This window comes from Natrix helvetica, assembly GCF_964273705.1.
Source record: "Natrix helvetica genome assembly, chromosome: 2".
NCBI classification, from domain to species: Eukaryota; Metazoa; Chordata; class Lepidosauria; order Squamata; family Natricidae; genus Natrix; species Natrix helvetica.
The window spans coordinates 174,763,168-174,785,196 of NC_138552.1; the positions used below are offsets into that span (position 1 = coordinate 174,763,168).

Here is a 22,029-nt window from a genome sequence, read left to right on the forward strand (position 1 = left end):
AATGGATTTCATGTCTGTTCTCTTGAGATCACAGTAAAATGTTGCTTTTACAGGGAAAGGCTTCTCACTGTAAATAGTTCTGTTATAAGTACTGGCAACTGGCTGTTTGCTATCAGCACTGTGATAGTTACAAAGGGGGACAACACTTGTCATAATTCACACCAGAGTTCTGTATTTATATAAACTGAATGAGTCTTCTCTCTCGACTTCTTTCTGTCAATGACATATGCTGCTGTAAAAGCATGGATATTTCTCTACAGTTACAGGTTGAATCCATAACACTTCGAATGAAAATAACCAGGATGCTTTTCTGCTAGAAAACGAGGGATGGATGATACGCTGCTTTAGCTCCCCTTTCCTTTGGTGTCCCCCAATACATCCTACCAGTTCTGAAAGCTTTTTCAACCTCTTGAGCAATACGAGAAGGATAATTAGGGCTGCAGGAGAAAGTGTGAATTATAAAAAGTGATGACTCTTGTTCTCTCTCCTTTATCACTTGTGAAACCCGAGGATTCTAAATGTGGATTCAAATGAATCTTAAGAACAAGTTTATGCAACAATGCAGCTAGTTAGAATAAGGTTTCTTAGATGAATATTTAATTCTTGTCCTGATGAAGGATGAGTCTTCTCTCTGCAGTTAGTGTATTTATGCAGAGGGAAATATTATTAATCTGGAAACAGTTACTTGTGGCATAAGTTATTTGAGGATAAATCTAGCTGCATCAATAAATATAATTTCTTACTGTGGTGTTATGTACTTCTGCATGAAATGTTTCTGAATAAACACTATGCAGAAATGCATATATACCTACGTAGAAATTTCTACATAAGATAAATATATAGAGATGGAGTAATAAGTTAATAGATTTTGTCTGTATGGGAAAAATAGTCTTAGCATTTCATCAGTTCTTTTGCAGACTAATAATATATAATTTAACTGAAATTGTGGGTTCTTTTTCCAGCAGGTTTTTTTGTCTAGAAAAACCTGCAATAAAAACAGGTTTATTAAAAGTGCTATGAGTAGCACAAGATGTATAAAATTATGTCGTACAATGTTTGAATATTCTGCCAAAACATGAAAAATGTATTCAATTTACTTTAAAAAAGGTTGATATATTTCTCAAAGCCTTAGCTCTTCTACTATCTTGGGATCACTAAAGTAGAGTAAAATGAAGTAGGTTAAAAGTTTTCTTCCTTCTGATGTTCTACAAAAACAGAATAAAATTAGTTGCTAAGGAAATGTATGTACTTTAAATACATTTCAGTATTTACCTTCAAATTCTCATTATTGAAACCAGGAATTTAATAGATTATTGAAATTAAATAACCCAATATTAATTAGTTCCCTGAATGGTCAGTGCAATTTCTAAAGCTAATAATGACCAACATCTTTGGGTAACTGCTGCTCCTGATCATGATAACAAATGAACACAGAAGCCCAGAGGAAGTGCATTGTCTGTTCCATCTTCTGGGTATCAGAAACTTCTAAGTTTCCCTTAAATATACATTTGTACTATTCTGTACCTGTACCTGTGATTAGCTATAAAGTTAGTATAAAGTTACAATAATTTGGTTGTTATTCCTGTTTATAATGACTCATCTATAAACAGAAGCTTGAGATTGTCTTTTTTGTATAATTGCTTGGTGATATAATGCCACCTTACCATAATTGAATTTCCATTCCAATTTGTTTCAGATTGTTGGTATATGCTTTGTTCTGCCTCTAGCTTATGGCAGGCAGAAAATACTTCATTGGTAAATAAAATGAAATATTGTCATGGTTTTGCTAGATGCCCAAATCAAAGCTTGATTTCTTATCACTGCTGTTTAAGTTAGTGGAATTAGAGCAGTGGTTCCCAAACTTTTTCAGTCCACTGCCCCCTTGGTGCTACAGACTGATCCTCAGTGCCCCCCACCCAGTGGTGGAATTCAATTTTTTTTACTACTGGTTTTGTGGACATGGCTTTGTGGGCGTGGCTGGGGGGGTCATGTGACTGGGCGGTTTGCATGACAGAAAGAAGATAGTAACAGTAAAATTCAAAACTAACAATTAATTGCACATTTATTCAAAATCCAATTTAAAAACCTTTTTAGTTAATGTTAATTCAACAAAATTGTTGAACATGATCCAGTGATACCAGGTTTTCAAAGTCTGATAGTTATTTATCAAGAACCTTAGTAACTAGTGACTTAGTAAACTCGGTAAAATTTAGTCACTGTTCAGTAAATTCTTAATGTGATGGATGGGCTTGATGAAGTAGTACCAGAAAAAAATGTCTTTTCAAAGGAAGTGGCAATCAGCTATTTCCCAAACTGTAGGCAGAACTCCAGGATGTGGGACCCGGAGGATCCCCGTTTTTAAAAACCTGGTTACAGGCAGAGGAAGAGCTCAAGACTCTGATCCTCTCTTTGTCTGCACAAGCCACAGGGGGAACCTGTGGTACCCAAAACTAGAACCCCTGATTTTTAGATTTAAACCTTAAATATTGAAGTGGCCCATTTCTTCCCGACTTCCAATGAAACCATTCCATTTACTGTCACACAAATCTCCCTTGCGGGTACGACGGATTCCTTCCCCCCAAGTATTTCCCATCCGCCTCCTCAGCTTCCCTGCTGTATTTATAATTGGCAGGGCACTCTTCTCTCTCGCCACAGACTAGGGCCAGGGAGCAGCCCGAGCACCGGCGGCAGGAAGGGCAGTGGCAGAAAAATCTGGGCCAGAGGTTTTGTTGGAGGCGGGGCGGAGGGAGGGAAGACGTGGTTTTGGAGGAGAATAAAGCTCTGTCGCCATGCAGGAAGACCTCTGCCGTTGCATCACTAGGTCTCCCTGCAGCCCCCTTTGCATGCTCGCCTTCCCCCAAAACCTGCTCCGCCTCACCTTTGCCCTCCTCCGCATTTAATGAAACTGGCGGGGCTTGGGCCGAAGCAGCCGGGGGGCGCTGCAGGCTTGACATGCGGTGGGTGGGAGAGAAACAGAGGCTTTAACGGCGGGACGGGCGGCGCCCTCCTTCCGGGCTGCTGGCTTGCAAGGGCTGCTGCTCCAGCGCAGGCCGGCAGAGAAAGAGAGGCAGCCCCCTCCTCTACCTCCTCTTGCAAAGAGACTCAGCAGCCCTCCAGGACCCTCCTCTCTCTCTCCCCCCCCTCCTGGGCTTAGGAACCCACCTCTCCACTCTCCCACTTCCGGGCTGCAAAGCAGATGGGAGGCCGATACTCTCGGGCTTTGGTGCCTCAACTCGCCAAAGGAAGCTCGGCTCCTATGGCGACCCTGGTTCGCTTTTTTCAATCTGGGTTTTAAAAAAATAAATAAATCAGGGAGGAGGGGCACAAAACGGAATAGCCAGGAAAAGCCCTTGCTTTGTGGGTAAGGATTTCGAGAGGATCTCCCAAGCGGGGAGAAGGAGCCTTGGGAAAGAAGCGAGTTGGCTTCTCTGCTTTGCTTTTAAATGCACCCATAGGTGTGCGTTTTTCCGTTTTCTTCCCTATCACTGGTATGAGGCTGTCGTTGGAGGCTGGATGGCCTTTCTGGGGCTTGTTATTTACACACAACACACTATATCCCCTTCTATGGCCCTGTCATTCCAAGTAGAGTCTTGGGTCCTGCGAGGGGGCCACCTCCAGCACTTCTCTGCCACCTTCCTTGCCTCTTAGCGCCCCCTGCCACCCCCTTTGCCTCTTAGCGCCCCACCTAAGTCATCCCACCGCCAGAACAGATTTTAAACTGTCAGGAATTTCAACCAGTAGGTTTTTCACATTAAGGTGATTTATATGTTTGATTTTTATCCTACCTTTATTATTTTATAAGTAACTCAAGTGAATGAACATACCTAATACTGTTTTCTCCTCCTTTTTTACCCAATAACTACCGTGTAATAATGAAATAGCTAGAGATATAGAGTTATAATGGAATCTATTTTATGCCCTTAGCTCAGTGCTTCTCAATTATTTTCTGTCATGCCCCCCCTAGGAAGAAAACATTTCGCGCCCCCCGCGCGACTGTAAATAGTATCATTTGTCTATAAAATTGTTATAAGTACCGCGCCGCGCTGCTCCCTCTCCCCAGCCGTAGAGTTGCTAGGCAACCAACGCCGTGTGGGACGCCGCTTGTGAGTGAGTCGGATAATCCGATCTGGACATCCAATATGACAGTGTTTGCTGAGGTCAAACGAGCCCCCCTTTACGGAGCCTCGCGCCCCCCCTGGGGGGCGCGCCCCACTATTTGAGAAGCACTGCCTTAGCTTAAGATGCAAAAATAGAATCTGTCTTGTTCTCTATAAAATATGTTAGGCAAATCTAATACATATGTTTTATTTATATTTATATTTTATACTCTTTTTCTTTTTTACAGCAACTACAAGATGACTTGAATAAGAACCTATTTGATAACCTCATAAAATTTCTGAGACAATCTCATTTAGATTTCAAGGAAAAGAAAGCAGAGTGGATGTGTCGGATGAAGTCCAGTGAAATTCCTACTGCAGCTGTTGTTCTAGGTAGTGCTTTTCTGGTATTTTGATTTAATTAATTAAAAAAAACACTTACTTTAAAAGTATTTTTTTAAAAAGAAATGAAACACTTTACTGTAGCCGTTGTATCACATTTAATGCAATTAAAAATAACTGATAATTAATTAGTATAACCTTTATGAATGGCAACCATGTGCTTTTTTTGGTTTTCTTATAGCACAATGTTTGAACCTCTATCATTGGTTCATTCCCCCCCCCCCCAAAAGAGTAACACACACCCTATCGTAAGTACATGCAATTTGTGAACCAAGCTAATTAGTTCAACTACATATTTGCCCCAGTGACGTAGGATGTTATGTCATCGAACGTAGTAGCAAAACCACACAGAAGCAAACTTCTCTCACTGTAAATGTGATATTGAAGAGTTTCTCTTTGTGTCTGACTTCCAAGCTACTCTACTCTGGAGGAAGAGTGCTTGGGAAAATGTAAACTATGCAAAGAGAAGAGGATTCTAAGTTTCTCATTTACACGATGCTAAAATGTTTGTGAATTCTTTTTAATAGTTCTGCGTAAATGTGACCGATAACGTGATCTATTTTCCACAAAACCCCAAAACTAAACAAGGATGTCTAATATTACCCATATTTTTTTCTCTGAAATCATGTGGCTTGTACTGGTAACACATAGGTCTAACTTAATTTCTCAATGATGTTCTTACCCTGTGTACCTTCTTAAAGGCAATAGGATGGTTAACTTCATTTTAAATTCTTACAGAACATGTTTAAATTATCATTGATATAAAGCAGGGGTGTAAAACTTGCAGTCCCCGGGCAGGATGCCTCACACCCTGATCATGCCCATCCCCAGTTTAGTGAAGGGGAAAAAATACATCACGTGATGACAACAGTGTGACGCCACGAGTTTGACACCCCTGGTATACAGTATAATATGCTTTACATTTTATTGTTCCATATAATCCCTGTGTATAGCACCCCAAGGGATTTTAAGTCAACTTTGGCATAGCCAATTTCAAATACTCTACTAGCAATATTTTATCCACTGTTTCAAGTCTTTGCATTTTGCAAATTGTTAATGCATTCCTAACTAACAGTTAATTTGTTGACAAGTTATTTTATGTATGTTCCCTGCAGTTCCAGATTGTAGTCTTTTCCAATTTATATGTATATAGCACATTTTTTTTCTTTCTAGGATACTTCACTTGTCTTCTCTTAGGTCAGCAGCCTTTGATGCTTCAGACCATCCCACGATTTTTGTTTTAGTTTATTTTTACTTAGTTTTTCAAAACACAGGGCCCCTGCAGTATCACAATCTGCTATGGTCCAAGTTTTAAATGCAGTGTAACGTGCAGCAAGGGGAGCTAAAATGTTAAGTTCAAATACCTCTTACATGACCATAATAATGATTAACCTGCCTCCATCTCCAGCTTTTCCATTCCCACCATTATCTCATGGTCTTTGGTACAATCTGTTTTTCCCCTGAGAGAAAGAAGGAAAAGATGAATGATAATGCCGCATACAATTTTAAAAGTTATGGAAGTACATTCTTTATAGACAGCATTATAAAATAACCAATTTTGGCTGCTTCCTGATATTTATAAATACATTTCTGTATTTGTTCCTAATACCACACAAATAAAAATTAAGTGAACAGGTTCAATATTTTTTCTTTTTGTAGTCAAGCGCTATGCTTTTCTTTTCGTCATTTACATTCTGGTATTTCTTCTGTATTACAGTAAGACTCAAATGTGTGCATTGAGTTCTGTCATTATTGCTTATTATGTGGAAAAATAGTTAATAGTCATTGACACATTTTTGTTTGATTGATTACAGCACATGCTTTACACTTTGTCTTTCTTCTGACACGCTTGCATTTTTTCCTTTCTGTTTTTAAAGAAATGAAAAAAAGAAATTGACTTGGATAAAATAGATGAAACACAGCATACGTTTATAATTATTTCTGGAAATTTCAGTGTTTGTACAAATTATTGTAATAATTTAAAATTATTTACTTATCTTATTTTGGGACCAGTGGGTGCCTTTTGCAATGGTAGTGGATACACTTTGACTTTCAGGCCAAACCTGCTGATCTCAGGAATATAAAGAAAATAGACTCTTAACATTCTTGCACAGTGAGATATTCAGTATATCAGAATAAAATTAAATGAACACCAGAGGTGGTATTTAGCTGGTTCTCTCTGCTTCGGGTGAACCGGTAACGGCGGCTCCAGGAGGCTCCACCCACCCTGACGTAATGCACACTGCACATGCACAGAAGGCGGTATGCATGCGCAGATGCTCACTCACATTAGGGAAGGTAGGGAAGGTAAGGAGGGTAAGTGAATCCCACCGCTGATTAACACAGTGTAATTTGTTTTTTAATCAGCCTAGTGTTCAACATTCTGCTTTTCTTTAGCTTTTTTGCTGCAAATGTAAGATAGTAATATGATCACATTAAATTGATTTTCCTCAAAGAGCCCTTCCTTTAAATATTTTGGATACGCGGCAAGCTATCATAGGGAAAATCAATTGTTAAGAGTATATAGAATTCCATAATACCTAGTGCCTAAAAATTCTCCAGTGCACTGCTTAGAGAATCCAAGGAATGGTTAATTTTGGTCTGCTTTCCTCAAGACTAAATTGAATGAAACTTGGCCACGCCTCCTTTTGCATTCGCCGATCAGTTTTTCCAATTCAGTCTGCCTAACGAGACATAGTCACCTTCTCTCTTCAATTTTTCTATCATGAAAACCTGTTCCTTGATTCTCATTGCAGGTAATATGAATTTATTTGTTTGTGTGTGTTTTTGGTTTCACAGGTTATTCCTAGTGCGCTGGTTTCCCTGGTCCGCCGGTTAGAACTGCTGCTTGTTTCCCTTCCTACTGGAAGGCACTGTTAAGTTTGGCCCAATTGCCCATTTTCCGGGCTAGCATTCTGGATATTGGGTGTAAGGGCTGTGAGACCGGTGCGCCATTCTCGGGTTCCCTTGTTGACATGTTAGGAGGCTTGGTCAGCCATCCTCTTGCCGTTTGCATTTGAATTCCACGGGCGGGGCTGAGTGGAGGCTCAGCGAGTCTCCCTATTGGCTGTCACGTCTAGACTAGCCTCGCCTGTTGCCGCCAAGCCGGGCGTTTTTCCTGGGAGCCTATTGGCTGCTTGTTTGAATTCTGGCCGTTTTTCCCCTGGCGCCAAACGAGCCGCTCCATTGCGTCGGCAGTTTTGGTAGCTTGTGCACCGCATTGTGAGTGAGTCCACGAGCTAATCGGCAGCGTGATTGCGATCTAGCTTTGAGCTCTCGGATTGTTAACTCTTTGTGGCTAAAAGTCAGTGCTCCAATCATTGTTCCCTCCTCTCAAGACCAGAATCACAGGGGTCCTAGGCAGGTTTGCTGGTTAATTCCCAAGGGGCTATAAGACTTCCTATGGCCGAACATTCCACCTGCCCTGCCTCTGGGGAAGGCATCTCCCCAGGGAGTTCCCCCTTGGCCGCCCCTCCTTCGCCTACAGCAGGGAGGGCTTCCACCAGGGTCGCGACTAAAAAGTCTAGAGCTAAATCCAAATTGGCGGCGGGCCGATAGGGGTGCAAAAGACAAGCCTTGTGCTTCTGATAAGCAGGCTTCTAAGAGCTCAGATGCCCCAGGGAACACCCCCCCCCGCCGCTGCTGCAGTTGGAGGGCCTTCCGTCCCTGCTACATCGTAGCTCCCCCTTGCGGTCACCCAGGGACTGGTCTCCCAACAACATTCAAGGGCAGGGCCTTTCAGCCAAAGAGGTGGGCCTAGACCTAGACTCCACACCTAGTGCTTCGGATTTGAGTGGGGTCATCAGCCCCCAAGCCAGGCAAGCCACCCCAGAAGCCAGGCATGCATCACCTGAGGCAACTTTCATCCCCACGGCTGCTGGGCTCCGGGGGGAGGATGGATAGATCATGAGCCCGCCCAGGGAGTTTAGAGATCTTATTTCTGCACCATTTCCCAGGGGGTGGATTCGGAACTGCGTAAGGGATCCAAAGGCCCGAGGTCCTCTTCTAGGCCTTCTTCAGCGCTTACTAGGGATCCCCCCTCCCCATTACACTCCACTCACAGCGAGCAGTTTCTGTTGGGTGATGAGGAACAAGGGGATCTGGAATTTTTGGATGATGAGGGTGGACCCCTGGATACCCCTCTTCCTGGAGGTCTCTTCAGACCGGCCTTATTTAAGTCCTTACTTTTTAAAGCCAGGACCACTGTTAAAATGGGTGATAAGGGCACTCCAGTAGAACCTTCCTTGGGGCTCGACTCCACTGAGAGGCTGTTTTTCTGAACCAGTTCATTACCTCACCCAAGCTATTTTTAGATATTATCCAGAGGCAGTGGGCTCAGCCAGCCGCTGTTCTTCCTCCTAGTAATAATGACAAATGGCTGTTTGAACCAGGTCTGGATCTGGAGGGGATCCTCCAATTGCTGACTGTGGATGCCCCTGTCGCAGCCTTAACCTCTCCCGCCATTGTACCTTCGGATGCCTCTGAAGGCTGAAGACAGTAAGGCGGAGCAGACATTCTGCAAGTCACACCAGGCGGCTGCCTGGGCGATTAGGGCGGCCACGGCCACATCCTTTTTCAATAGGAAGTCGCTAGTTTGGCTCAGACAATTGCAAGCTAGGTTGGCACCTGAAGACATGTGTCTTCATCAGGATGCGAATAAACTAGTGGTGGCATTGGAATATTCGGCGGATGCCATCCTGGCAGCAGCCAAGTTTGCTTCCAGGGCTCTGGCTACTACCGTCACTTCCCGCCGTTTGCTTTGGCTGCGCCATGGGCAAGCTGACATGCGCTCTAAATGGCGTTAGCATCCTCACCCTTTAAAGGGGGGAAGCTCTTTGACAGAGCCCTGGATCCCATTCTCACTAAGAATAGGGAGAAGAAAAAGGTCTTGCCCTCAGTGCAATGTCACAGGGCCCAGCCTTACTATCTCAGGCAGCCCTTTTGTGGAGACTCAGGGTCAGCAGGACCCCAATACCACAGATCCTACAACTAGTCCTCTGATATAGCCCAAGACAGATCAGGGTTTAGAGACAGGTCTAGACAGCAGCAACAGCCTCAGCAGCAGCAACAGCAGTCCCAGTCCCACCGGGGAAGTTGCGGTGCCGGATATGGACCCTTCTGTCGATAATGCTGACTCCCAGGTTGGTATTCTCATTGGTGCTCGACTCAAAAACTTCGTCCACCACTGGGAACAGTCGACCTTGGATGCTTGGGTTCTCCAGACCGTGCAGATCGGCCTCACTCTAGAATTTCTCTCCACTCCCCCGAGAAGGTTCGTCAGGTGTTCCATCCCGAGGTGCACGACCATGAGGGCCCTCATGGACGCCGAGATTCAGCACCTTCTAGAAATTCAGGCCATCGAACCAGTTCCAGCAGGCCAGGAAGGGAGGGGTTTTTACTCCAGCCTGTTTTTAGTGCCCAAAAACTCAGGGAGGTGGAGGGCGATCCTAGATCTCAAGAGGCTGAACATGTACCTGGCGTACAAGTGTTTCAAAATGCAGTCGCTGCAAACCATCTTGGGCTGCATTCGCCAGAGAGATTATCTGACATCAGTAGATATCATAGGCATACCTTCATGTGCCGATTTGACACTCGCACCGGAAGTTTCTCTGCTTGTCATACGCGGGGCGCCACCTCCAAATACCGGGTGCAGCTGTTTGGCCTTTCTTCAGCCCCATGGACATTTACGAAGATTTTGGCCGCATTGACGGCCCATTTAAGGTCATGCCCCATCAGACTTCTATCTAGACGATGTCCTGATACAATCATCATCTCTGGAGCAGGCCTGCCGGGACCTTCGCACGACAATCCAATCACTGCAACTCCACGGCTTCATGGTAAATATGGACAAAAGTCAGTTAATACCGGCCACGTCCTTGACTCACCTGGGGGCGGTAATAGACACTGTTCAATGTCAGGTATTATTGTCACCCAAACATTATGCCAGCATTCGAACTCTGGTGAATCAGGTACTGTCACAGAGGACAGTTCACCTCTCCATCCTCTACACATTACTCGGGAAACTGATATCTTGCATAGGACTCGTTCCCTGGGCCTGACTTCACGCGCATCACTCCAATGGTTCCTCCTTCCACATCAGCAGAGGCACAGGGGTGTTCTGGACATTATGATGAGGCTGTCCTCCAAAGTGATCCAATCTTTTTATTGGTGGACCTCCTCCGCCTTGTGGAAAGGCTGTCTGTTCAGAGAACCGGATCGACTCACGATCACGACCGACACCAGCTTGTACGGTTGGGGCGCTCACACTCATTCTCGAGTTGCTCAGGGACGCTGGAGCCCCCAGGATCTGATGAACAATATAAATTGGTTAGAATTTCGGGCTGTCCATCTAGCCCTTTGAGAGTCCAACAACCTGGTGATGGGGCGGCATGTGTTGATCTTTACGGACAACATGGCTGCCAAGGTGCACATCAACCGTCAGGGGGCACGCATTCCAAGAGGCTGATACACTTTGCCTGTGGGCGGAGTCACACCTATCCATCAGGGTGGATCACATCTCCGGCGCCTCGAACCTACAGGCAGATTGGCTGAGTTGCGAAACTGTGGACCAGGCAGAGTGGCGGCTCCACTGGACTTATTCCAGGAACTGACCCGCTGATGATGGACCTATTTGCATCTCCGACCAACACCCACCTGCCTCGATTCTTCAGCAGGTTCTGGTCTCACGGGGCAGAGGGGGCCGACGTCTTGCATTGTTCATGGCCCTGCGGCCTTCTGTATGCGCTTCCGCCTCTACCGCTAATTCTGATGGTGATTTGCAAGATTCTTTCGGAACAGGCAGAAATGCTGATGGTCGCTCCCCACTGGCCCCGCAGGTCCTGGTTCTCTGACTTGACCAGCCTGGCTGTTCCCCCCCCCCTTCGTAGGATCCCAGACAACAGAATAATCATCACCCAGGGGGCGCTGATACACCCTGACCCACAGTTGCTCCAGTTGGCCGTTTGGCCATTGGGGGGGACATCTTGAGACGGGACCATTTCTCGGCATGAGTCATTTGTACCATCCAAGCAGCCAGACGCCCATCCACTATACGGATGTACAATGCGACCTGGTCAGCCTTTTGCAGGTCGTGCCATCCCCTGGGAGTTACTCCAAGGTCAGCTTCTTTTCCTCAAGTCCTGGATTTCCTCCAGGATGGTTTGGACAGGGGACTAGCCACAAACATCTTATGGAGACAGAATGCGGCGCTTTTCATGCGGAGACACTGGCCGTTCTCTGGTGCTCCATCCCAGGGTTTGTGCCTTTCTCAGGGGTGCTTCCAACCTTAGGCCCCTGATGGTGCATCGTTACCCGTCGTGGAAACTTCCTGTCGTACTCGAGGCCCTGACGTCTGCGCCTTTTGAGTCCATCCGATCCATCAGTCTTTGTTGGTTGATGCTGAAGGTGGCCTTTCACGTGGCCATTACTTCAGCTCGCAGGATATCAGAGTTGGCGGCACTGTCAGTTCGGAGCGACCTCTGCATATTCCATTCTAACAGAGTGGTCCTCCGGTTTGACCCTTCCTTCATTACGAAGGTCAACTCCTGGTTCCACAGAGCCCAAGAACTTGTGTTACCTGACTTCTGTCCTCAACTGCAACATCCTTGAGAACGGAAGTGGCATCATCTCAATGTGCGATGAGCCCTGCGACGATACATCAAACGTACTGCATTGTTCCGGCGGTCAGAGGCCCTGTTTGTCACCTTTCTTCCCGGCTCTATGGGTCAGAGGGTATCATCCACCACCATTGGAAGATGGCTGAAAGCCTGTATCGTCAAGGCATATGAGGTACAGAGGTGCCCGCCACCGCATTGCGTCACAGCTCACTCAACGTGCAGTGTGGCCACAACTAGGCCTGGGCCACGCAAGCATCGGTTGAGGAAATTTGTAGGGCAGTGACGTGGTCATCTCTGTCGCCCTTCATCAAGCATTACAAACTAGACGTCTATGCTTCGGCTGAAGCGGCCTTCGGACGTCGGGGGCTGCAAGCAGTTCACTCGGACATGGGTTCCCTGGACTGGACTTCTACCCACCCTTAAGGTAGTACCGTGTTTCCCCGAAAATAAGCCACGCCCTGCTAATAAACCCAATCGGGTTTTTCAGAGCATGAGCCAAAATAAGCCCCTCCCCCCAAAATAAGCCCCCCCAAAACCGGAGTGGGAAGAGGGGGGGCATGCCCCACGCACCCCACAGCCCTTGCCGTACCTACGGGTACAGTTTGCCGGGCAAAAAGAGGGCCCACCGCAAAAAGAGCGGTAGGCTAGCAATACGTTTCAAAAAAACCCTGTTCTGTCCCGATCCCGCGGCAGCAATGCACTTCAAAAAACCCGTTCCCTCCCTTGCAAAGAGCCCAGCGCAAAAGGAGCAGCAGGCGAAGCAAAGTGCTTCGCGCCCCATTCCGTCCCATGAAAAAAAGAGTCCGCTGCAAAAAGAGTTCAGCAATGCGATCCCCCCTCCCCCACCTGATCCCTCTCGCACCCCATTCCCTCCCGAGCAAAAAGAACAACTCCCACCAAGCCCCAATGATAACGGCTGCCTGGCTGCTTCCCTTCCCCAACCTCCCTTTAGGGAGGGGGTAGCAGTGGGGGGGGGGGGGAAGCGACGCGTATCTTAGTGCTACCAGAGATTGACAGCTCCGCTGTGTTCCTTGCCGTTTCGTCCAGGGAAGCCCCATGTAAAAAAAAAAACCCCATGAATTCAACTAGCGAGGTTTTTTTTAACAAGGGGCTTCAATGGGCAAAGAACGCAGCGGAGCTGTCAATCTCCGGTAGCTCTAGGACACGCGCCTGGTGGCTCCCCCCCCTCTACATTGGTAAACGTTGCTACAAATGAGACTCCAAACAAATGATAGAATGGGGGGGGGGAACGAAGGCAGAGGACAGAGAATGAAACAGAAAAGGAAGAGAAGGGGGGAGGGAGGGAAGGGAAAGGAAGGCAAAGGACAGAGAATGAAACAGGAAAGGGAGAGAATGGGGGGGGGAAGAAAGGGGAAGGAAGGGAAAGGACAGAGAAAGAAAGAGCAAAGGAAGTGAATGGGGGGAAGGAAGGCAAAGGGTAGAGAAAGAAACAGGAAAGGAAGAGAGGGGGGGAGAATGTTTCTTTCTCTGTCCTTTGCCTTCCTTTCCCTTCCTTCCCTCCCCCCTTCTCTTCCTTTTCTGTTTCATTCTCTGTCCTCTGCCTTCGTTCCCCCCCCCCCATTCTATCATTTGTTTGGAGTCTCATTTGTAGCAACGTTTACCAATGTGGGGGGGGAGCCGCCAGGCGCGTGTCCTAGAGCTACCGGAGATTGACAGCTCCGCTGCGTTCTTTGCCCATTGAACCCCCTTGTTAAAAAAAAACCTCGCTAGTTGAATTCATGGGTTTTTTTTTTACAAGGGACTTCACTGGATGAATGGGCGAGGAACGCAGCGAGGTAAGAGGCGCGCTTCGCTTCTCCGCCCCCCCCCACCCTAAAGGGGCGGCAGGGAAGGGAACCAGGCAGGCTGCCTTTACCATTGGGGCAAGGTGGGCGGTGTTGGGCCTCGAGGCGCGCCTTTTACCTTTCCAGGTCCGTCGCAGTCCTCGCCATTGTGTCCAGGGAAGCCCTGGTAAAAAAAAAAACCTCTCGCGAGTTCAAGAAGTTTGATTGAACTCGGGAGGAGGTTTTTTTTTTTTAACCAGCCGCTTCCCTGAGCACAATGGCGAGGAACGTGACGGAGCTGGAAAGGTAAAAGGCGCGCTTCGCTTCTCCTCCCCCCACCTGCCACCCCTCGCTCAAGGGGCGGCAGGGAAGGGAACTAGGCAGGCTGCCTTTACCATTGGGGCAAGGTGGGCGGTGTTGGGCCACGAGGCGCGCCTCTTACCTTTCCAGGTCCGTCGCAGTCCTCGCCATTGTGTCCAGGGAAGCCCTGGTTAAAAAAAAAAAAAACCTCTTGCGAGTTCAAGAAGTTTGATTGAACTCGGGAGGTTTTTTTTTTTTAACCAGCCGCTTCCCTGAGCACAATGGCGAGGAACGCGACGGAGCTGGAAAGGTAAAAGGCGCACTTCACTTCTCGCCTGCCCCAGAAAATAATAAGCCCTCCCCTATAATAAACCCAAGGCCATATTTCGTGGGGCAAAAGAAAATAAACCCCTGTCTTATTTTCGGGGAAACACGGTATGCTTAGGCATATCCCATTCCTTGGATTCTCTAAGCAGCGCACTGGAGAAAGACCGCTGTACTTATCTGAACGGTCGTTCTCGGTGCACTGCGTGAGAATCCAACCCCGCCCTTTGCGATTTGGTCCAGGGTTGTTGGGGCTGGGAGGTTTCGAGGTTAGTGGACTTTCAGGTGCTTTCTTCTCGAAACAGCCATTCCTTTCATTGAAAAAAACTGATCGGCCAAGTGCAAAAGGAGGCGTGGCCGAGTTTCATTCAATTCAGTCTCGAGGCAAGCAGACCAAAATTAACCATTCCTTGGATTCTCACGCAGCGCACAGAGAACGACCGTTCAGGTAAGTACAACGGTCTTTATCTCCTAGCTGATCTAGCTGGACAAGCCTAATTTCCATAAAATGCAGCTCTTTTTAAATTTGACATTCAACTGATTTACTGTATATTTTTACTTCCTTATGTGTTAGATTACTTTAGCACTTACAGTGATTAGTCTATATGTCTGAATTTTTTCTGAAAATTGACTTCTGATTACAATTGATGAGGGATATCATTTTATGTGACCTTTTATTATCAAATGGAAATTGCAATTGTGACTAATTTTTTAAAAATCCCTTATGAAATTCATCTTTGTGAGAAAGGCCTAATTCTCCTGCTGCCAGTTCAGAGTATATTAACTTTCTTTTGCCCAGTGGCTTTGCCCATCAATCTTAATTTTAGCATTTTTTCAGAAATGTTAGTAGAACCTAAGCATCTCTTTTTATTTCATCCTGAAAATGGCTCTGCAATTAAAATTACATTGTGTGCTACCACCTTCACTGATATTGAATGTGTTTGTATTTGTTTTGAATTGCCAATTGAGTTTGCAATTTTCTCTATTGCTTTTAGCTATCCATAAAGAGGAATGTTATAGTTTTTGCTACTCTTTTCTCCTAGGTGTGAATGTTACAGACCATGAACTAACAATTAAAAGTCTATCTGAGGTTCTTCGAGATGATGTTACTCCTTTTGTGGTGTCACTGAAGGCCAAAGAATGTCCAGGTAAACATTGTAATATATTGGGGAGACTTTTACCATAATAATTTCAGCAACATGGTAGGTACTTCTAGAAAACTGTTTGTATGTGCACTGCTTCAGATCCCAAGAAGAAAAACTACTTTTGAACTGTGAAGGGGCACAAAAATAGTGCCTTTCAGCAACCAACATCCCCTTGATGTTGCTGTAAATTAAGTAAAATAAAGTTAATGTGCAAATTTGCTTCCTATAAATGATTTAGATTGTATAATTAGGTTTCCTTTTCATGTAAGGTTTTCAGTTGGTTTGATATAGAATTTGCATTTGTTTATGTAGGAGGATCCCAAATTAAACAACAATCAGTTATGGGAAAAACTGGAAAAATATAATTCTATTTTTTTTTTTTTAGAATAATTCAAAACATTTCACATTTTTATTGCCTTTTCAATTTTGCCTTACTTTAATTTTTTTGAATTGGGAAGGCATAAAGCAGCTGCTACAAAAGCTGATTATACAGCTCATGGGATGTGATATAGAGGTGGATTCATCTGAGGAAGAAGAATGCCCCAAGAATTTGCCCACACGGGTACGCTGCTCTGTAACATCGCTTATCGATTGGTATAAAAACGTAATCAAAGTAAGCTTCAAAATTATTTACATAGTGCTTATTCTTTTCAAAATTTTGTAGGCATTCCATAACTTGTATATTGTGTCAAAGTGATTACATAGCTTTTTTTTATAAAAAAAATGGACTACTAAGATGTAGAAAGACAAAAATAGTATTTTTAATAGAAGCTTTTTATATATGTCTCCTATATTCCTTGTAAATCTTGGAAATAAAATACTTAATTTGGAATGGTTTATTAATGATGGATGAACCCAACTATTATAGGAAACATATGTATCATGGTATTTATTACTTTTTTTCTGTCATAGATATTTTGCATTCTGGAGTTACAAATTTTGAAGAGATTATTTAGGAAATCAAGTCCAACCACGTTTTCAGTACATGAATCCAAATTAAAACATGCCCAACAGATGCTTCAGTAAATGGGAAGTTACAACCTGTGTGAATAATTTGTTCCACTCTCTTATTGCTAGAAGCAGATTCATCAGTTACTTAAGACTTTATTCCGCATTCCGCAATGTTGGACCAGAGATACTGATTTTTTTCTGGGGGAGATTATTTCTATTATTCGAATAATAGAAATAATCATATTTTCTGAAATCCCCCTCGGTCAGTCTTCTAAGACTGAACCCATCTTTTTTCAGTCTTTCTTCATAAATCAGTCTTAGTCCAAACTAATTTATAGGATTATTGTGAAGAAAAGTAGAGGCAGTGTAATGTTTACTACTTTCAGCTCCCAATCATAGGATACCAAGAAAATAAATATATGATGAGAGATAGCAATATTTTTGCTTTTATATATTCTAGCAATGTGTAAATTGTAAACACAAAAACATTGCTTTTTTCCCTTTGGATTTTTATGCTGTTTTTTTTTACTATCTATTGCTCTCAGTAGGTAAGCCAAGTATAAACATTTTGAGTTGGTGTCACCCATCATTGGAAGACATGCCTGGAGAACAATGTTTTTGGATACTATACTGTATATTTTAGTCTTGCATGGCACTCTCTTGTTTATTTACCTTTTTTGTCCACCTCTAATATCTGATATTTTTACTACTAAAATGGAATGGGAGTTAAACATATTTTAATAAATAAATATTTCAGGAAAATGGGATATGTTATTTTGCTGTTTTTTTATTTACTTACTACATTTATAACTCTCTTGTTTTCTTTTATGTTGGAAAATGTGGTGGTACCTGGTTGGATTACACAGTTTTAGATCATGGTCTAAGAGACTGTATTTTTTCCTCCCAATTCATTGTTTTAATGTATGCAATATGATTTGCAGAAAACGGATACTGAATCTCCATGTAAGAAGAGAACATTTTCGTCCAGACACTGGGAATCACCTCCAGTTGTTATTATTTTCAAGGATATAGAAAGTTTCACAACCAAAGTTTTGCAGGATTTCATAATTATGAGCAGGTAATAATAACAAATCAAAAATTGAAGATATTCTGGACCATGTTCATTTTCTTACAGGAAATAAATTAATAATTGGATTCATGTTTACTTTTTCTTTATTGTTTGTACTAAGTAGAGATGTTGACTGGAGTGAATTAGCTTTGTGTATGGAATTTACATTGTAGGGAAGGTTTTATAGTAAAAATGTAGTCCAATTCTTGGATTATTTTTTTTTCCAATTCACTCATTAGGTTTGCAAATATTTATTAGTTGGCCTGTGAGCAAATTTAATCCAGAGACAAATTTGCTCAGCATTAATAAAGAATGAAATTCAGAATTTTTAAATTTTGATTAGACTCTTACTTATCATATCGTGATTCCACAGCAGTACAAAAATAGGTACTAGGCATGCTGTCAGGCCTGCAGAGGTTCCTTTAAGAATCTTTGGCCTGCCACACTTTCTTATAATTTCCTATGATGTTTTACTAGTGTAGTCATTGGGAGGGGGGAATCGAAAGGAGTAGAATTGTGGAATGTCGTCTTGTCAATTTTTCCTAGCAGCCAAAGTCATCTTTTGTCTCAGCACCTCGACATTTGACCGGAAGAAGCTGGGTGGAGATGCCAGCGTGGAAGAAAAGGATTGGGGCATGTGATTGATTATGGGTGGGGGGATGGATCATGAACTTTCAACTGGGGTAACTCCCAGGATGTAAATCAGAGTTGAAATTCCACAGTAGGTTGCCAACATGCCTGTATTATTAAATTGGAACTTTAAGGATGATTCTGCCTTGGACTTTGATTTATTTCTACATGGTATTTGGAACGCTGAAATAATGTCAGCGTTCCAAATACCATGTAGAAATAAATACAATACATTCTTGAAATAATGTCAGTGTTCCAAATACCATGTAGAAATAAATCAAAGTCCAAGGCAGAATCATCCTTAAAGTTCCAATTTAATAATACAGGCATGTTGGCAACCTACTGTGGAATTTCAACTCTGATTTACATCCTGGGAGTTACCCCAGTTGAAAGTTCATGATCCATCCCCCCATCCATAATCAATCACATGCCCCAATCCTTTTCTTCCACGCTGGCATCTCCACCCAGCTTCTTCCGGTCAAATGTTGAGGTGCTGAGACAAAAGATGACCTTGGCTGCTAGGAAAAATTGACAACAAGACATTCCACAATTTACTCCTTTCGATTCCCCCCTCCCAATGACTACACTAATAAAGCATCATAGGAAATTATAAGAAAGTGTGGCAGGCCAAAGATTCTTAAAGGAACCTCTGCAGGCCTGACACATGCCATTTGTCATGTTACAGCAATAAATACATTCTTGAATATATCCAGGTATCATCAGTTAAAATCTCGCAAGCCAAAAAATTACTGTGTGTGGAAGAGTATTGTTACTCTTCAGAACAGCGGAAGCTGGATATCTATCCTGAGGCTGACCTGACCAAAGCCATTTTTGACAGCTTCATTGTTGCCACACTGGAGCTGAAGGATAAGGAGGGGGGATTTGAGATAGTTGGGATTCTGTAGCCAAAACAAAATATTTTCTCTTGAGAACCAAGGACATTCTAATACCTGGTCAGAGGAAGGTGGAGTGATGTCACCTGGCAGCCAGAACACACCGTAATTGGACCATGTGACTGATTGTTTTAGGAAAATGGGAAAACTTACTTTTAATTATGTGAAAATGGCAGAAGTCTTCAGAGATGGTTTTCACTAGATCTGTGTCAATATGATATTTCCAATAAAGCTATTCTTAGAATTCTGCCTTGGAGTTTTGCTTGATATGGAATTATTACTTGGAACCCTGACACTGGACAAATGATTAAAATTAGCAGAAATTGAGATGATGTGATTTATATACTGGTCAAAGCATCTTTCTATTCAAATGTGCAATTCAACTAGATGAGATTTCAGACTAGACACAGCTAGTTTGTATAGTATGATAGCCAACTGGGACTTTAAAGCTTCTGTTTTCTGATTTCTGACTGGGACTGCATGGAATTTTACAGACTGCATTTCTGCTTTGTATAGATCACATTAATAAATCACCTTAATATATGATGATCGGGAAAATGGAATGATTACATATAAAGTGCAAGTCTCTTTTTTTAGTTTTTGGAATCAAGGTGGTTGTTTGTATTAGTACAACACTGTTGATAAATTATGTGAACTTGAAATATATGGATGAAGTCAAATGCCAGCTGATTATCTTATACACATTTTAATTTTTCCCAACTGTTAATTTTTCCCTTAGTCATTGTATACGTGAATTTCCACTGGTCCTTATTTTTGGAATTGCTACATCTCCGATGATCATCCATAAGCTGCTTCCTCACACAGTCTCCTCTTTGTTATGTATAGAACTTTTCCAGTCTCTTTCTTCCAAAGAACATTTAACTAAAGTGATTGATAAGGTAATGCTTTAAGAAAAGAAGAAGGGGTATATTCTGTGCAAATTCTTGATAAAAACTAAAATGTTCATAGCTGTTCATTGTTAAAAAAATGTTTTAAAAAGTCGGTTTTCTTGAGGAGTTGTACATGTTTTCCTCAATCTATTGTAATTGAGCCCGGAATTATTGTAACTTGTGGCAGTTATTAAACAGGCCACTACATGACCATAACCAATTTTACTAGCTTTTTTGCAGCGGTCATTAAGCAAATGCTATAATTGTTAACCAAACACTATGGTTTTTAAGTGAACCTATTTTCTCCAGTGGGAGTTTTTTTTTGCTAGAAACCAGAAGTAAATGCCCAAAATTGGCAAAAGTCCCCAAAAAATGCAATGAGACCCTATAAACAGCCATAAATGTAAGCTGGTTGCCAAGTGCCCAAAATGTGATTATTTGACTGAGGGTGTGTGCGTGAAATTGCAGACACTTTAAGTTCAAAATCAGATCATAGGTAGCTTGGGGGAGCTCTGTCATATCTTTGAATGGATGCAAAAGGAACAGTCATTTCAGCAAGGACTACCTGTACTATACTTTTATTACAATTGCCACTGTAGATTTCAGATCATAATTCTATGTCTATATTCAGTACAATAATTAATTCCACTAGCAGAGCTGAACATGTGGGTGATTTTTTTTCTTCTTGTTGGCCCTGGAGCAAATTTTGGATATGTGGGCAGGAGAGCTATTACACAAGTAGTCGTCTGCTTGCCAGATAGTGGATTTTACTCTCAGACTTCAGTGAGCAGTAGGTTTATCAAATTAAAATATATTCAGTACATAGGTAACAGTCTGAGATTGGCTAATGTATAGATTCCAGTCAGTATCAACTGGATCCATAATATAAAATGTATAGAGAAAAAATCATTATATAGTTGTTAATTAGTCCATCAAATTATGTAATGGAAGAGAAAGGGGCATGTAATTTTTATAAATATTTGTCTATTTAAAAAAAGGAAATTTAACACAGAATTTTGATTTAATGGTATTCATGGTATTTATATAGTGTTTAAATCAGACCATTTCAGTTGCAATTGTTTTCATCTTAAAAGTCTATTATACTATGTTCTTCCATTTCAAAATCAGTTTTTTGCACTTAAGAAAATACTTTCTGCACTGTTTACTTGCTTTTGAACTGCTATGCGTTAAAGTATATTCTGAAATAATACAGGGTGCACAAATTTGGGTTTTAATTTTATCAAGCCAACTAGACCTCCATTTTCTCAATCTTATTCTCTGTTCTTTAAAAAATTTCAGTTGCTTAGTTCATACAAAAGTACTAATACTGTTGAATTTAAAAGAACTTTTGCCATTATGGAGTCTCCCATTAAGAAACTCCATGATTTAGAGAATCCCAACTGTGGAAATAATTAGTCATCTTATTTCAGATAATTTATAATTATAATTCATAATTTATTAATGTCTATTTTTTTCTACATCAGCTACTTCTGACGAGTCAATTCCCATTCAAAATTAGTGAGAAGGTTCTGCATGTGCTGACAAACATATTTTTGTACCATGACTTCTCCGTCCATAATTTTGTCAAAGGATTTCAGGTAAGTGTTAGTGAAAATAGCTGACTAACTTTAGAAAGCTGAGTGATGGTAAACTTTGTGTCTAATTTTCACCATGAATGATGATACTGTGTATGAATGAGAGATTTACTGAATATTCCTGCACACAAGAAATTTTCCTACACATTAAAAAGTAATATGAGAGGGAACAGTATATGGTAAAGTACTTCTCAGTGACAGCCAGTTTTTAATCTTTAGATATTTTTCTGCATATTCAGTCATAGGAATGTTGTCCCTGTTTACAAACAGTTGGGAAAGTGTTAAATTGTGTTTTGGGAATCAGGGTGACAGGTGTGATTCTCAACCCCCCAG

General features: G+C 42.6%; 1 protein-coding gene across 1 annotated transcript in view; it reads left to right on the forward strand.

Annotated features, from left to right (window-relative positions):
* The window catches only part of ORC3 (origin recognition complex subunit 3), a 52,291-nt gene that overhangs the window by 1,857 nt on the left and 28,405 nt on the right, over positions 1–22,029 (forward strand). The window contains exons 4-9 of the mRNA XM_081941469.1: positions 4,346–4,490; positions 15,567–15,671; positions 16,127–16,281; positions 17,561–17,697; positions 19,951–20,110; positions 21,586–21,699. Of these exons, the coding sequence (XP_081797595.1) occupies positions 4,346–4,490; positions 15,567–15,671; positions 16,127–16,281; positions 17,561–17,697; positions 19,951–20,110; positions 21,586–21,699 (816 nt within the window). The remainder of the gene's footprint in view (positions 1–4,345; positions 4,491–15,566; positions 15,672–16,126; positions 16,282–17,560; positions 17,698–19,950; positions 20,111–21,585; positions 21,700–22,029) is intronic.